The 16,804-nt window shown below is 41.2% G+C and overlaps 1 protein-coding gene across 10 annotated transcripts in view; it reads right to left on the bottom strand.

Moving 5' to 3' along the window:
* Positions 1–6,963: 6,963 nt before the first annotated feature.
* The window catches only part of NAV2 (neuron navigator 2), a 525,889-nt gene continuing 516,048 nt past the window's right edge, over positions 6,964–16,804 (bottom strand). For all 10 annotated transcript variants that reach the window (XM_077929540.1, XM_077929535.1, XM_077929536.1 and 7 more), the window contains 2 exons: positions 14,231–14,434; positions 6,964–13,002 (listed from right to left, as the gene is read on the bottom strand). In XM_077929540.1, the coding sequence (XP_077785666.1) occupies positions 12,877–13,002; positions 14,231–14,434 (330 nt within the window). In that variant the 3' untranslated portion in view covers positions 6,964–12,876. The remainder of the gene's footprint in view (positions 13,003–14,230; positions 14,435–16,804) is intronic.

Here is a 16,804-nt window from a genome sequence, read left to right as displayed (position 1 = left end):
GAAATCATTCACATGCACCCACAAGAACCATGGCCCCTAGCTTGGTTCCAGTGTTGAACATTTCTGTGTTAATTTATGCATCTGTCTGCTTCATACCATTTCCACATTTGTCCCCAGCTCTTTGGCCATCTCCTTGTTTTGTGACTGCTGCAGGTGCAATTTGTGGATGCAGGGAACTGGACCTGCCTCTTTGATTGTTGACTGAACTTTGCTGTCTTTGCACAGCTTCTATGATCTGTACACTATTTTGTACTCTTACACTGTATGGATATTTTATACCAAGGCAATTGCAAGTATGCAGATGGAAGAATATTATATTTTGTCTGGGTTGTCTTTTTTTTTTTTTTTTTGATGTGATTTTTTTTTGGGGGGGGTTAACTCAAAGAGAAGCTTAGCTTCTAACTGTGTAACTTATAAAAAAAAACATTGTCTATTTTGTATTTTTACTTTGTACATATTTTAAATATGTATATATAACAAATGAAGCAAATGCCAAATTAAAAAAAAAAAAAAAAAAGGTGTGCAAGGCCTATCATTTCTGAAGCTTGGGGATTACATTTCATGCATTCCTAGTCACGCATTAACAACCATAGCCTGGCTAGAGTGGTGCGTATTCTAAGCTGAAGTGGATCGTGATTCAGAGCACACTTTATGTAGAAGTAACTTCTGTTGATATCAGATGTGCTTAAAAGCCTCCTGTCGGTGGAACTCCTGCATGTCGATGCTGCCTCAGTGGCTTTCCTATGCATGTGCAAACAGCTGGATTAGTGGTGCTAAGCCATCTGGAAACAGCCCAGGACATGGAGCCTTTGGAGGCAGTGAAAAATGAAGATGAGCCATGATTATGTCCCAGAAGAAGAGGGGTGTACATGCAAGTTTCACTTGGCTGTAGCAATTCCTAGGATGCAGCTGCATTTTGCACACATGGACAAATGTCTTTCCACAGCAGATAAAGATGTTGAATGATCAGCAGTGCTGGTAGGGAATTTTAGGCTCTGGCCTTTATGGTCTTGAAAGGCACTCCCCCTGCTTTGGATGGCCATGTATATTACTTCATTTACTTCAACATTTACTTATTCAGGACATTTATATATCACTTGATTCCCCCCCCCCAAAAAAACCCTCCCCCACCTCCAAGCCTTGCTCCGTTGGGGGCCCTGGGTGTCTATTTCAAAGTCTTGTCCTGATAGCACCACTGAAAACAGTTCTTCCTTTCCTATGGGGGAGTCTGTGCAGGCAAGAAGAATTTGGAGTGTAAGGGTGACAAGTTAACAGGGCTTGCTGACAGCTGCTTCCCACTGACTTGGGAGCTGCATCAGCTTTAAAGGTTGTTTGTAGTTATAACAACAATCCCTTGTTTGAAATGCCTCACCTGCATTGATCCTGCTAATCTCCCGGCCCTCTATTTCCACCAGGGATGATGCTCCATACAAAAATTAAAAATTGCACAGTCTGAAAGGGAAGCATGCAGATCCTGCATGCAGGATTACGTATTCAGATGCATATTGCTCTTGCAGCCTGCAATCTTCAGGTATCTTCAGGAGGAAAGTGTGAGATCTACAGTATTCCTTGCAAACAAAGGAAGTAATTAAATACCCACATGACATATAGAAAACATAAAATTCCAAGGTGTATTAAAAACAAAACGAAATTCAGGAGGGTTTTTCTCTCTGCCACTTTGTCTCATTATACCTTGCACTAGTGTAAACTTTGTGTGTGTCTGCAGAAGTGCAGGTAAATGTCAGGTGTGACTCATAACCAGTTCTCACATTAGTTATCATTCATCCTGTGATGGAAAAAGCAATGCAAGAAACAAATCTTCAGACAAGCCCTTGCTACCCAACTATGTTGTAATACTGAATTAACAACCAATGTGGAGGGAAATGGTCCCTGGATAAATTATGAATTTGGTCTGAAAAGCGAATGAATCAGAAAAGAGTACATAAAATAAGCACAATTAAAAGTGTATAATTATGCCATAACACACACTTCTCATCTGTAAAAAGATAAATAAATTTCATTTTATAATGCATATAAATCAGAGAGAACAATTACGTGCAGCTAAAAATAAGGTCCTGCATTTCAGTCTTCATTGCTACTGTCACTCAACCTGTGATTGAGAAAGTGCCAAGAAGCTGATGACCTAAGAGACTGATGAAAAGCAGGGTAGTAAGAAGTGAGAACAGAGTTGCTATTTAGTGCCATCAAGAAAGAAAGAAAGAGAGAGAGAGAGAGAGAGAGAGAGAGAGAGAGAGAGAGAGAGAGAAAGAAAGAAAGAAAGAAAGAAAGAAAGAAAGAAAGAAAGAAAGAAAGAAAGAAAGAAAGAAAGAAAGAAAGAAAGAAAGAAAGAAGCACCCAACTCTGGGGTTGTACTGTGTGGGGGAACTAACAACCACCAAATGACATGAATGCTTCTCCACAAAAATATTAAAGGAGTGAGATGGTAAACTATGCTGTTTGCAGTGTGGTAACAGTGTTGCAAATGCCATCTACTTCACTCCTGCCACTATGTTCCATACAACCATCAAACAGGATGTGTCATCAAGGAAAAAAAATCAGACATTGCACTTTAGCAGGTTCAACAAACTCAACAAAGCACTAAGCAGATTTCTCTCCTAGCACAAGCATTTCTGCTTGTGTGCTGTTCTGGGGGTTTCCCCCACTAACTCAGAGCCAATTTGGGGAGGGGGGCACGCAGTGGGCTAGCGGAGAGGGGATGAAAGCCCCATTGTGCTAGCAGAAGACTTGCATAAGCTTCTGCTGGGTGGGGCCCATTAGTTAAATCTCACCCTATATATGTTTAATTATGGATCAATGCGACCCCCCCCCCATTCCCCTTACACAGCTACCAAGTTCCCTGGGAGCTGTAGCTCTGTGAGGGGAATGGGGAGTGGGGGTCCCTCAACACCTTCCCATAATTTTGGGGGTGAAGCCATGGCTGTTTAAAGTGCTGCAATATTGCTTTAAATGTGTAGTGCAGGCAGGGCCTCAGTGATTTCTAGAACTCATTCCAGCCATGCAACAGAGGTGTAGCCAAAGCAATCTTGAGCAGCGTTTTAGCAGTGCATTGCATTTATTATTGTTATTATCCTTCCCTTCATCTCAGAGGAGCCCATACTGTAGTTTTATTGTAGTTTCTCAGTTTCATTGTTATGATGTACTTGTTATTTTGTAAATTACTTCGAAAGACTGCCTCAAGTATTAAGCAGTATATTTGTTGTTGTTTAGCCGTTTAGTCGTGTCCGACTCTTCGTGTCCCCATGGACCAGAGCACACCAGGCACTCCTGTCTTCCACTGCCTCCCGCAGCTTAATCAAACTCATGTTTGTAGCTTCGAGAACACTGTCCAACCATCTCGTCCTCTGTCCTCCCCTTCTCCTTGTGCCCTTTCTTTCTCAACATCAGGGTCTTTTCCAGAGAGTCTTCTCTTCTCATGAGGTGGCCAAAGTATTGGAGCCCCAGCTTCAGTATCTGTCCTTCCAATGAGCACTCAGGGCTGATTTCCTTAAGAATGGAGAGGTTTGATCTTCTTGCAGTCCATGGGACTCTCAAGAGTCTCCTCCAGCACCATAATTCAAAAGCATCAATTCTTCGGCGAGCAGTATATTACTATGTAAAAATAAATTATGGTCAGCCTGTGTAAGGCATCTTCCCATGTTCTAAAGGTATACAAAATGCGCCCCCAAATCTCTTATTTTGAAACTTTTAAATGCAAGTGCTGGGAGTGTGCATTTTCCTTTTTTTGTGCACTTCTAAATGCTTTAGTGTTTTCAATGCAGTTTTTAATAGAGGCTTGTTTTTGTTTTTTACACTGCTTGTGTATTTTTAGTTGCATTTGTTTACATTCTTGTTGTGAGCCACATTGGGACCTGCACTGGGAGAAAGGAGGGCGGGAGCGAGCGAGCGAGAGCGAGCTTGTATGAAGATTTGGTCACTTAAGCAACAAAGCAAAGCCCAGTTAGCTTGAGTTTGCTGCCATCTGGTGGTCAGATTGAGATCATTACAAAAACTTTCCTGAGAGCTCTTCATATCCTAATGTGTGTGTTTTGGAGGGTGTCAGTCTGGCTGCTGTCCTGAGTCCATTTCAGCTATTGCAAGGCTGCAATAAACCAGTTCCTTTGTTGAAGTAATGATTTGGGCTAGCTAGTAAAGTCACAACAATTAGCAGAACCGGAGATGTTGCTCTGTGCCATGGAACAAATGGATAGGCTTTATCCCCACCCCAAACTAGCTGTCAGAGTGGCTGAGTTGAGCTGGAAGCAGACTGGAAGCTGGAGACACAGGGACATGCTTGCTCTGTGCTGGATCCAAAGCTATGATTAATGGAGAAGCAAGATCATTGGGGATGTTAAAGCTGTGAATCCCTCTATCATATGTGCAGGTTGTATATATGTGTAAATAAACCATATATCCTATAAAAATCCCAGTCTTACTAACCTTCATTCCAAAGACTCCAAACCCTGGGCAAACCCTGGAACCCCTGGATTCTCTCACCACTCAGAGACAGGGACGGTGTACATAACAATACTAAATAATTTTGGGATCAAACCAGACAAGGCTAAGCAATTTTATAATCCTATTCATTAATGCTTAAATCACTATAGCTTACACCAATGAGATTTAAGGCAGCTTATTTTCTGGATCACACGTCTCATTCACATTGTAAATGACTGGATTCTATGCTATCTCTAGGTTTGCTGATAAAATGCTGCCTACAAACATTTGAACGCCTCTACCTCACCTTTCTCCATTAGTTGTTTCCCCGAGGACAGTTATGGCAGAAAAACATGTTTGATCATTTAGGGTACAATCTTGGACCCAGTTACCAGGAAGAAAAGTCCCATTGAACTCAAAGAGGCTGCCTTAACAACATAAGAACCTTGCTGGTTCAGATATAAGACTCATCTAGTCCAGCATCTGCAGAATGGTCAACCAGATGTCTATGGGAAGCCCACAAGCAGAGCATGACAGCAATAGAACGGTGTTTTCCAGTAACTGGTACTCAGTACTCTACTGCCTGATACTAGAGGTAATGTAGACACCATGACTAGTAGACATGTTTCTCCATGAATTTGACTCTTTTGGCAGCAAATTTGTAACTTGCTCTATGTGCTATGTGAAGAAGTACAGTGCTTCCTTTTTTCTTTGTATCCACTGTTTCCCACCATTCAACTAGGGTGGTGCTGTGGTCTAAACCACTGGGCCTTTAACTTTGGAGGGATTTTGAAACATGCTTTGAAATATCCTTTGGATTTTAGTTCTGACTATGGAGAATGGGCTGACCTGTTGAGAAGGGATAAAGACATTGTTAGGTTGGAGTCTCCCCGAGATCTACTCCTCAGTGACAAAGGAAGAAAATTAAGAACAAGATCAGCAGAAGACAAAGTAAAGTGCAGGTATAAATATGAAGAAGATCTGCAGAAGGGACGTGGAAAAGAGTTAAGAGCCTCGGACAGAAGATCACCAGGTTGATGGACTAGATGGAATGGATAGAAAGGACTGACAGAACCCGAGACCAGGGAGAAGAGACGGTGGATGAAGATTGGAAGAAAGTTTAAAAATTTATTTAGAGAAATATTGTAAAATTAATGAGTGTTAGAAAAATGTTGGAATGAAACTGTTTGGCTTTAGTAGAAATGTTATAAGGAGTTATGTACAAATAAGTTTTAAGTTTTAGGGTTTTTTATGGTAAGATAAGGTTAAAATAAATTAAGACAATTAAATGACAGAATATAGTGAAAGATGGAAAGGATTTGCTGAAATAATTAATAACTAGAATACAAAAAAGGGAGATGTGAGGAGGTCGATGAAACAAGTTAATGAAAGATAAAGATATGGAAATATTGGATCTGTTTTTATTTTATTTTTTTGCTTTTATTTTTGGTTTTGATGTATTGTGTGTTTTGTTTCCCCCCTTTTTATATGTATTGACTTGTATTGTTTGAATTCTTTTCTCTCTCCCCCCCCCCACTTTTTCCTGTAATCTTAAACTTTCAATAAATATCATTAAAAAAATAATAATAAACCACTGGGCCTCTTGGGCTTGACGATCGGAAGGTCGATAGTTCGAATCCCCATGATGGGGTGAGCTCCCGTTGCTCTGTCCCAGCTCCTGCCAACCTAGCAGTTCGAAAGCACGCCAGTGCAAGTAGATAAATAGATACCAATGCGGTGAGAAGGTAAATGGCATTTCCATCTGCTCTGGCTTCCATCATGGTGTTCTGTTGTGCCAGTAGCGGTTTAGTCATGCTGGCCACATGACCCAGAAAGCTGTCTGTGGACAAACACCGGCTACCTCGGCCTGAAAGCAAGGTGAGAGCCGCAACCCCATAGTCACTTTTGACTGGACTTAACCCTCCAGGAGTCCTTTACCTCTTTTTTAAAAAAACCTTTCAGCTTTATTGGATTACAAATGGTTCTAGTTCTTATGAGGGAGAAACACTTCTCACGACCCACTTTCTTCATCCCATGCGTAACTTTACACACTCCTACAACATGTCCCCTTTTCACTTGGCACTTTAAAATTTTTTTACAGGAACACTAGTAATGTTTGTATACTTGCAGATCCCATGTGGGCAACTGGGAGACCCATGCATTGTCCACCTGAGTGGACACTACAAACCTTGTTTAGGGTGTGCATCCCTTGGCTTGTGACTGTCTGCACAGTTAAAACACTCTGATTCATAAAGTATCTGTTCTTAAAGTTCTGTGGGCTTGAAATGAGCCTTGAACATTCTCTCCGGCAGCATGTGCAGATTCTTGTTGCTGGGAGTATGGCAACGTGGCTTTAATAATAAAGAAGATGAAAGGATCTGAATCCAAAACACACAGATACGGTAATTGGACTGGTGAATGCGGCACATCACCTAACTACTGCTGCTATTATAGTTTATATGGCATATGAACTATGGGGAATTTTGCTCCAACCCTTACAGCAGTAAAAACGGCAGTAAGACCAACCAATCTGAATAAATAATCATCAAATTTATTGAATCATGAATAATTTAAGACTGGTACAATCATTAGCTTTATTCTCCATGACACAGGACAGGGGTGAGAAGGGCAGGCCAGAGGGAGGCATGGTCCAGAACAGACCAACGGCAGATTCCAATCCTAAATGGTAACAGAAAATTAAATAGGGATGGTAGGGCGGAGGTAAACATCATACTGTACACAAAATACTCAATTCCTAGTTTTTCTCTTTAAAAATGGCTAGAAAAAATTCATCAAAATGCAGCACTTGTAATCAAATATTTACAGTTCTATGTTACAATGAAAAAAAATGTACATCTTAAAAGAGAACTTTTCTCATAAATGGTTCCACTGGAAACAACTAGATCAAAACAGCAACCTTCCATTTAATCTCCACAATTTTTTTCCATGTGTTTTCCCCCCTCGTTCTCTCCTTTTTCTTAAAATTGTCACATTTAGACAAGTTTCAAGACACAGAATATCAAAAATGTCAGCATCACCAATGCAATATTGTAAGGGGTTTATTTGTCTCTCCAAAATATACCAAAAAGGAGGAGGAACTAACCAACCCCTCCCTGTTTCTGCACCATCACCCTAAAAAAAAAAGAAATCCAATATATGACTTGTACAATTCTTGACAGTTATGAAGGAAAGAAATATTTTGCATGCTTCCAATTTATAACAAAACACGACTGTTGCATAGAGTCTTGCACTAAAAACCAAGAAGTAATTCTAATTTGTGGGGTGGGTTGAGGGAAGGCAAAACTGGAAGCAACTCAGATGAATTATTTCATCATTCTAAAAAGGGAAGGAATTTTTATTTATCGATGTTGAAAAGAAGAGCTAGGTAAGAAATGTGCACAACAGGTAACCCTGAATCCCGAAGTTTCAGAAAGGATACTGAAGTTGTCTGATCATCCAAAATGATGAAGTTGCTCAATGTAAATTATTTTTCAGTGACACAAAGTATGGTAATAAAAAGATAGAATTCATTTCCTGTTCATGGCAACAGGATATGCAGGAGAGGAAAAAAACCTGAATACCCAGCATAAGAGATTTTGTAAAAGGAGTCAAATAGGCTATATATCTGATGTCAGTCGAGATCCCACATACTGCTTTCCCCAGCCACATCATTCCTGTAAATAATTCTTGTGTGCCTTGATGTTTGTGAAATCTCAATGCTCCCAATTCAGTCTGGCTGGACAACAAAGCCTTCAGCTAAATAAAATTTCTCCACACATTTCACTGGAGAGATCAGCTCCATACGTGGTTTTTGCTTTCTACATATGAAGAGTTGCTCTTTCCTTTGAAATGGACCAGACAGCAGAAGCATGCATGGAATCACTGCATCAGGATAAATTTGTGGCACTTTTATAAGAAAGTTTCTGGATTTACGCAACAGGGTAAAGTTGTTAATGTACCTTCACAGAAACCACTTTGCAGAGGAGGTGACTTGACTGGAAATGACAAATAGCAAACTCTAAATGTCAATTCCAAACAGATACAAGGGGTGGTGGTGGTGGTTGGGAATCAAATTGTATAATTTAACCACTGGGGCACAACTGTAATAAACATTGTTTACCCAGATCTATACACAATACATTTATTCCTCAGGCCAGTTTCCATATTGGGTAGGGTGAGCAGAATCCTTGAATGTTTCTTATGAGCCTATGCATACACACATCAAGAACCCGATTCCACAGTTCCCTTAGGAAAAAAGTCCCCACTGGCTGGGAAAAAAAACCCTCATTGGTTGGTTTACTTTAAACAGGATCCCTCTGTTTTTAGCAGAGAAAAGGCAGGAGATGATGGGAACCCTTCTAGGGCATACTTTTCTTGGCACTATTAACTATGTGGCAATGATGCTTTCAGCAAGACTTTAACATGTTGCATGCTAAACACATGGCAGCTGGGAATCACTCATGCTACACAGTTCCATGCAGATCTTGCCATACAGGTACAATGCCTGACTCCAACCTGCACTATATCATCACTTGGGGTGGACTTCAACACTGTGCTAACTGGGGTACACACACAGGGAACGAGGTCTGCTTGCACAATGAGTTTTCTTCTTCTCTCCCCTGTACCCCCCAAACCTGTTCTATGGTCTCCCTCAACCCTCCAGAACAGATTTATGGGATGCAGAGGGGGGAAGGTCCCATTGCATGAGCAGACCTCATTCATTGTACACAGCAACTTAGGTGAATCTTCCCCTAGTTTGTAAATCCCAGACTTGGGGGAAAGCCTCACATATACAACAAAATATATTGCCCGTAAGACGTGCACCTCCTTCTAGGCAAGCTCTGGGTTCCAGGTAGGGTGTGTGGTTGCTACTGAATCATGAATTTAGGAACTCTGCAAGACTCCAGATGTATATGGGTCGCCAACTACAACATCCATGGGGTGTGAAACAGAAACTGCTTAAAAACATGCAATGTAGAAACCAATCTCCAATGGGACACAGATGGGTCTTTCCCAATGCAAGTGGTTTTCCTCTAAACTTCTTTTTCCTTCAAAATTATTTCAACGGAGAACACATATTCCTATGAAGGAAAGTGCTATGCTGAAAGAAGTCCAGACTGTGTTCAGTGTTGGGTATGATGAATCTATTCAAACATTTATAAAAGGCATGCAGTGCAAATTTCCTGGGACTATACCATTCAAAATGTACATGGATCTCCTATTTTAATGCTGGTTCTTGGTTTGTTTGTTTTAAAAAAACCTGCAAGGGTAAAGATAGCACTTCAGGGAGAAGGCAAAGAAAGAATCATTTTCTAGGATGATGATTTCCATATGAAGGGAACTTTTGACCTGGGAGAACCTTTCAAATCTGTCCCACAAGAGGTCCTAAGAAGCAGGGAGCTAAAAAACTAGCTCTCTCCAGCATGTTAGACGGATCTGCTTAGGGCTGTGGATCACTGTGGCCCATTATCAGCAACCAGGTGAGAATTAAGGTGGTTAGCTAAGTACCCTCCTTCTATCTTGTTATGATGAAACACTCAAGCAATTCTGGTTCAACAGTTCAACAGGCCATTAGTTCTAGAAAAACATAATGGGAGCAAGTTCACAAAAAACTCCAAAACACAACAGATTAAATTCACACGTCACCAAAAGCAGAAAGTTATGAGGTATAATAAAAAAACCCTTACTCTTTCATGAGACATGGTAGCATAACCATAGTCCTCTTCAGGCATTACAAAGTTAGAATCACAGGTGATAATTAGAAACCTAGAATTGTAGAGATGGAAGGGACTCTGAATGTCATCTAGTCTGACCCACTTCATTGCAGGAATCTCAACACATGGTCTCCCATCCAATTTGAAATCATAGCAGATCGTGCTTAGCTTTGCAAATGTGCTAGCAGTTTCATTGCTGCACCACCAGGTTCTGGATGTTTCGGAGGCAGGGAACACTGTATAGTGTTCCTGCTCCCCTCCACCCGACTTTGCTGTGTTGAATGGTAAGAATCGAAGTGGGATTGTAAGTTTGCTCACCTGAACATGCTGACAAACCTCTGCACAACTGGGGTTCCTGATTGCAGAGAGGCTTGTAAATATGCCCAGGGGTATCCATTTACAAGCCCCCTATATACCTTGCTGCTCAACACAACAAGGTTGGAAGTGGGGCAAGAGCTCTTACGTTGCCCTTTGCCAGCCTGGTGCCCTCTAAAACTTCTGGAAGGCACCAGGTTGCTAAAGACTGTCTTATACGCTTTGACATTTATAATGTCTGAAGAGGGCTCTTGTGTCTGTTGCATCATATTAACCCTACAAAGATTTCACACTTTCTTTTCAAAATGGTGACAAACATCTAACCTGCATGTTCTAAAACAAAACAAAAGATTCTAGCAGTGCTGCTGCACAGCATCCTAGAATATTTGTTTTTGCCTCCATTAGATAAACATCTGTCCAAAGAACTGTTAGCTGTAAGTTGATATGGACATTCTGAAAAGCCCTCTCCCTCTCTTATTTTTTTCACTCTCTTAGTTATTGTCACATTTTTTTAAAAAACAACAGAAGAAATCTCAATTATCTTATTACAAACAGTATTCACAGCAACTCACATAATTGTACTCCAAGAGATGACTCCTATAGCCCTGTTTTGTTTAAATAAAAAAACCCCATCATATGCAGCACTAATGGAATTCAAACACAATTAGTAGAAAGTAGGTAAGGCATCACTTTAAAAAAAATCAGCACCCAAAGATAGCTGAAAAGGCGTGTGTGTGTATGTGTGTGTGTGTGTTGACTGTGGCTCTAGCTGTGGTACAGCCTGAGACAGCTGACTAGTTGTTGTATATTTCAAACAGAAAAACACAAACCAGAATGCAATTCTTTGTGAGGTGTTCTTGTTCCCCAGCAGAAGCACCAAGATTTTAAAAAATAATAATTCAAAAAACACGAATCTTTACTTTGTGCGTTTGGCCAAGGAGGAAAAGGAGAATCTGAGAACCAGATAGGTTCAAAAACACGACCCTTCAAAGAAACAAACAAAATATTTAAAGACACAGTTCTCCTTTATGTAAGACCTGGCTTAATAAAAATGATTTTAAAAGTTCCAGGAGTCCAAATAGGCTTTAGAGTTTTTGTACCGAAAAACAGTGGATTCTCATTCCTCATGACAAGTGGCTTTTGAAAATGAGGGCGTTTCAAAAATAGTTTATTTTGAGGCATGAGGATGAAGTGTTAAAAAATTGTACTTGGGCAGCGTGAAGGCTAAACAATTGCTGCCTCAAACTTTTGGTAAATGTTTGGGTTAAGTAACAGTGTAACTAAAACCGGAAGTGTTCATTAAGCGTGTTTTCACCCTTCAGGTATGGGCAGCTATGCAAAGAACGGATGTGCATCCATGGGTGATGAAATCCACACTGGAGTTTTGCTTCCAGTCTTCCCTGATGCAGATCCTATTCCTGAAGAGACAAGCTGCAATCTAGTTTTAAAAGCCACTTGCCTTTTCAGCGGTGACAACTGCTGAAGCAAAAAGTGGAAGTAAAACACAGGTTGTGGGTATGTTTGTTTTCCTACGCATTACTTTGAATCCTGGCCAAAATGGTCGTAGTCCACAACATGCTGCTGTGGCTCAAAGGTTCATGGCTCCATTGAAAAGTAGCAAATGATGTGCAACATCTGTGTTCGGGGTGGATTAAGCCTCACATCTGCACCTATATAAAGAAAACTAAATACATAAACATAAAAAGCCAGATCTCTAACTAGAGAACACCCATAAGTGTGTGTGTGTGTGTGTGTGTGTGTGTGTGTGTGTGTGTGTACGTGTTTTCCCTGTTTCTCAGCTCTTTGCCTTTTGTGGAACATTATCAAGGCAAGCAAATATTTTATAGCACCAGAACTATCTGTAGATGAGGTTAGACTGAAAGATGATGTTTAAGTTCAGCGAATACTGAATGAGTTTGGTCAGAAGCAGCATAGGCAAGATCCACTCCCTTTTCTCCCTTTCTGGACAGTACATGGCACAAAGCTCTTTTGCTTCATAGCTTTGTAGGTGAGCATTTTTTGTTCCTTTTCCCCCCACGCCCACCACAAATTACTATGACTAATGTAATTGTTGGTATGGAAAAAAAACATGTATTCAGTGTCTTAGGCATGTGAGCTCACAGCAATGTCGAAAAGAACAAAAACATAGTAGTGCAGTTCTAATTATCAAGGAAAACAAAAACACAATTCAAAAACATCAACTGGGTTGCCTGCACCCATATTTGAGACTGAAAAGGGGGTGGTTGGGGGAGAAACAGAAGGGGCGGAATAGTGTCTCTATTGTTCTTGCAGCTCTAATACTGAGATGTCCAGCTGGACTAAAGACCAGTGATCTTCATGGTTTGGTGATTATGTCTTCTAAGCAAGGCAGGAGATGGACCATGGGAAATAACCCACTTCTGCTATTGTCACATCATAATGTTGATTCCAGAGATGAATCGAGGATGTCGTCGTGATGACTATTGCTGTTGGAGTCACTGTCGTAACTCTGCGGGCTTGAATAGTTAGCTGCCTCCTGCAATCTCATCAGCATGTTCATCTGAGGAAATATCACAAGAGGACAAGCGGTGTTACTTGAATGTTGGCTCTATTTCCACATTTATTTTTTGGCCTGTTTAAGCACTTGCTCTGCTTGCTGCATAAGACTCACAATTAGCATTCAATGCCACAAGAAGTCCAGCACCTATACAAGCAGGGTAGACCCGGCAACCAATTCTTCCTTGGTGTTTATGGACTACTGGCAGTAGCTATGTGGTGGAAACAGAATTGGAGTTAGGCTGGGTGGAGTGGAACTAGCTTGCTGGATAAGCTAGAAAAACCCTTCTGTCCTAGTAGCAGATCATGCCAAACATTTCAACCTTTCTCTGGAGGTTATAAGTTACCCATCTCCATCACATCATGCAATGCAGGGTCAGGGAACACTTGGATCTGTTGCGGCTCACATGCCAATGTTGGGCAGGGCGAAAAACAGTGTTTGTCAAGGGTCCACCCCTTCCTTTCCCTTCTCAGTGGGCTGCCAGGGGAGGGTTTGATTGCTCTTGCTGGAAGTGTGAACTGCCTGCTTGCAAACACCCTCCTTCCATCACTTTATTTTTATGTTCTCCTGGGTCCATCCCCCTGCCCCTGCCCATCTCCTCTCTCTTGGCTCCTCAGACTTGCATCAAGTTAGGGATGCATGCAGTCTCAGGGGATTAGATCCCACCACCCCCCTCATCTAAGTCCCTTTTGCAAGTCACATGTAATGTCATTGATGCTGAAGTAGTGTTTTTTTTTTGCAGCCAGTTGAGAGTATAAGAGATTTTGGGTCCCACATGATTGGTCCTGCCCATTTGTTTGTAATGGGCAAGACCACTCACATAACAGTGCCATCCGATGAATCCATGGAAAAAGCAGCTTCTGTGGTGCTGTTGTAACATGAAAAGGGCACCATTCCCATAGTGTGCTCAGTGAAAGAATTTGCAGACGGCATGGCCTTGAGATAAGTTTCCAAGCTGGTTTGTAATCACTGTTCTCAAAGAACATGTTTAAGGTCAGGACAGCATACACAATCACACAGGCATTGCAAGCCAAGTAGACACCATCACATCTGCAACACAATTCTAAACTTCTAGGATGAGCCACAAACCACACATGGTGCTAGACTGGAGTCATCTGTGTGTACATTATACAGACCACCTGTGCCTTTCTGGACCAAGTCTCAATGCTTTCAAATAATACAACATTCAACACAATAAAATTTGTGCTGCTGACTAGCTGAGAAATCTCACCAGAGGATCTCCTTCGGCATCACTAGGTGGAACTTGCTTGCTGGTTGAACCTTCCCGAGGCATGGAGTACCCATCAAATCCAACATCTTCTGGCCGCAGTTGCAGCAAAGGAGGCCATTCATGGTGTTGTGGGGTGGCTGCCCACGGGTAAGTGTCCATTACCCATTTGGCAGGGTCTTCCCATGGTGCTCTTCTTCCATACAACTGCAAGCAAGAACAAGACATCGTCCCTCATTAAAATATATATTTTTTTCAATATACAGGTCCTTTTAAAAAAACAAAAACAAATTTCTATTAAAGATTTCCTAGTTTTCAAAAATATGTGCATTGTCTCTTTTTTAAGTTGTGTTTTCTACAGATCAGTTTTCTTTGTTGCGAAGAATTACTGCTGCATACAGTATAAAGTTGGAAAGAAAAGAGGCGGAGGGGTGGAGGATGGTGAGTGCGGTGGGGATATATAGGCCTTTAAGGTATAGCCTCTTGGTTTGTCATGACATTTCACAAGAGGAATCTCCCATTGTGTAAAAAATGTCTGGGCCAAGAACAGCCAGAGCTCTGTGTGCTTCCTCCTTTAAGCACCAAGCTCTAACTGTTCCTGGGTTGCCTGTTCATTGCAACTGATGTGGAATGGTGATTCCCAAGCATTTGGAGGTGTCCGAGCATCTGGATTTCTCATAGGTCACAACCATCACAGCAATGGTTTTCTGTGTTCTGAGAAAGCCTGGGATTCCTCAGACGTTTATGCGGGTTTCCTCAAGGAGAATGGTGGGACCAAAGTGCCCCTACCATATCATATATCACACGCAACCATGAGATCTTTATGTGCTGCAGGTACCTAGGATGAACTCTTAGTACATGTGAATTGAAAGTAAGGACTAATGGGGCTGACCAGCTCATGAGAACTGAGCATGTGCAACGAGGCAAGAAAAAGAAGAATGCACAGGAAAGTGCGGGATAACACTTGGTTTCACATAATGTCATCAGCGCCTCCCCCCCCCACAACCCCTCAATTCATAATGAATGGTCTTTAAATAATCTCCCTGCAAACAAATCAAGATGAATGCTCAATAAACAGGTTGTCTGGAAGCACTCAGGGATAGACAACCGTCTCCTCTGAGAATTTGTAAACAACAAAAGAGGTATGAAGCTTCTCTGATCTCCTGTCCTTTTAGACCAAATGTGGTTAAAGCTTCAGAAGTGCCCTTGCCAAACTGTTTGCTTGAATGTTTGGCTTCAAAGTCATCAAAGAACTACAGTTCAGTGCTTGGCAAGCTTCCCCAGCTTTGGTGCCAAAAAGCTTCCAAGGAACAGGTGATTCCACACATTTTAGTCTTTGTCTTCAAACACGCATGCCCTCGCCACTTTGAAGAGGCGGTTTGATTTGACTGTAGCTTGCAAAAAGACACCACAAACCCTGCTCTGTGGAGCCATGGCTTTTTGTGAATGTATTTACACGAAGCGTCTTGGGCCAGCCAAAACCATTTGAGCAAGATGAAAGCTGAAGTTACAGAAAGTGGTTTCTAGAGGAAAATGAATGCTCATGTTTTCATGCTTGTAATACAGGAGTTTAAGGTGGCTGCCCTTTTGGGGATTGTTCTTCACTTGCTATACTTCTCTGTTCTGACAGCTTACATGGTGGAACATTAAGCAGACCCACCCCACGGGGATACATTATGAGAACATCAGAATGTCATTAGCGTTCCAGGCATAAAGATTTCAAGAGCAACCCATGACTGCAGTGGGTTACATGACAAAAAAAAAAAAAGTCCTATTCCTATTCATCTCTTTCATAACCTAAGTGTTAAATTTTAACTTAAGTTTTAAAAGAAAATACTGGGGAGCTCTCAACAGTCTTCCTTCCAACCAGTCAATTAGTTAAAACAAAAATCGGGTGGTACATTTATTCATTTGGCCATTACAGTCTCTCTTTCTCTCTCTATATATATATATTATGGTGAACATTCTCTTGACCAAGGCATTTAGAAACACAAGAGGGGGAAATACTGAACCATACACTTGAGGTAGACGGAATCTCTGTCTACGTATTTTGCTACCTTTGGATTCTGACAGTTTGAAGCTTCTGTAGATCTGATTTGACAACATTTAGGAACCTATATAGCATGGTGTTGCTGCAAAGTATATTCTTCCTCTATCCAGAATTGTTCTACAAACATTACAGTATGTATGAAATAAAACAATTCTATATACAGTGAAATATGCTTTGTAGAGATTTCTCAGAAAGCAGGGTGTGTGTTTAAATAATTAACAGAATTCACGCTTTACTCTGAGAGCATGCCAAATGGTTACTGAGCAAATTTGTCCGCTAGGTGGTGCCATATAATCCAAAATCAGGGACTCTCACTCAAACAAATGGTATGTCAGAAGAACCCACCATGAAGCACAGGACACCAGGTGGAACAAGGAGAGAAGAGGATATCTACTCCAAAGACAGAGATTCAACCTGGCAAATGGATGCTTATAAAATTCCAGTTCCACTTTCAAGTCTCCTTTCCCAAAAATGTGGAATAATATCTTAAATCTTAAAGTTAAGGTTATAAACTTATCACACTATTT

This window comes from Podarcis muralis, chromosome 1, assembly GCF_964188315.1.
Source record: "Podarcis muralis chromosome 1, rPodMur119.hap1.1, whole genome shotgun sequence".
Classification (NCBI taxonomy): Eukaryota; Metazoa; Chordata; class Lepidosauria; order Squamata; family Lacertidae; genus Podarcis; species Podarcis muralis.
The sequence above is the reverse complement of the archived record's forward strand: the minus strand, read 5'-3'. Positions and strand labels throughout refer to the sequence as shown.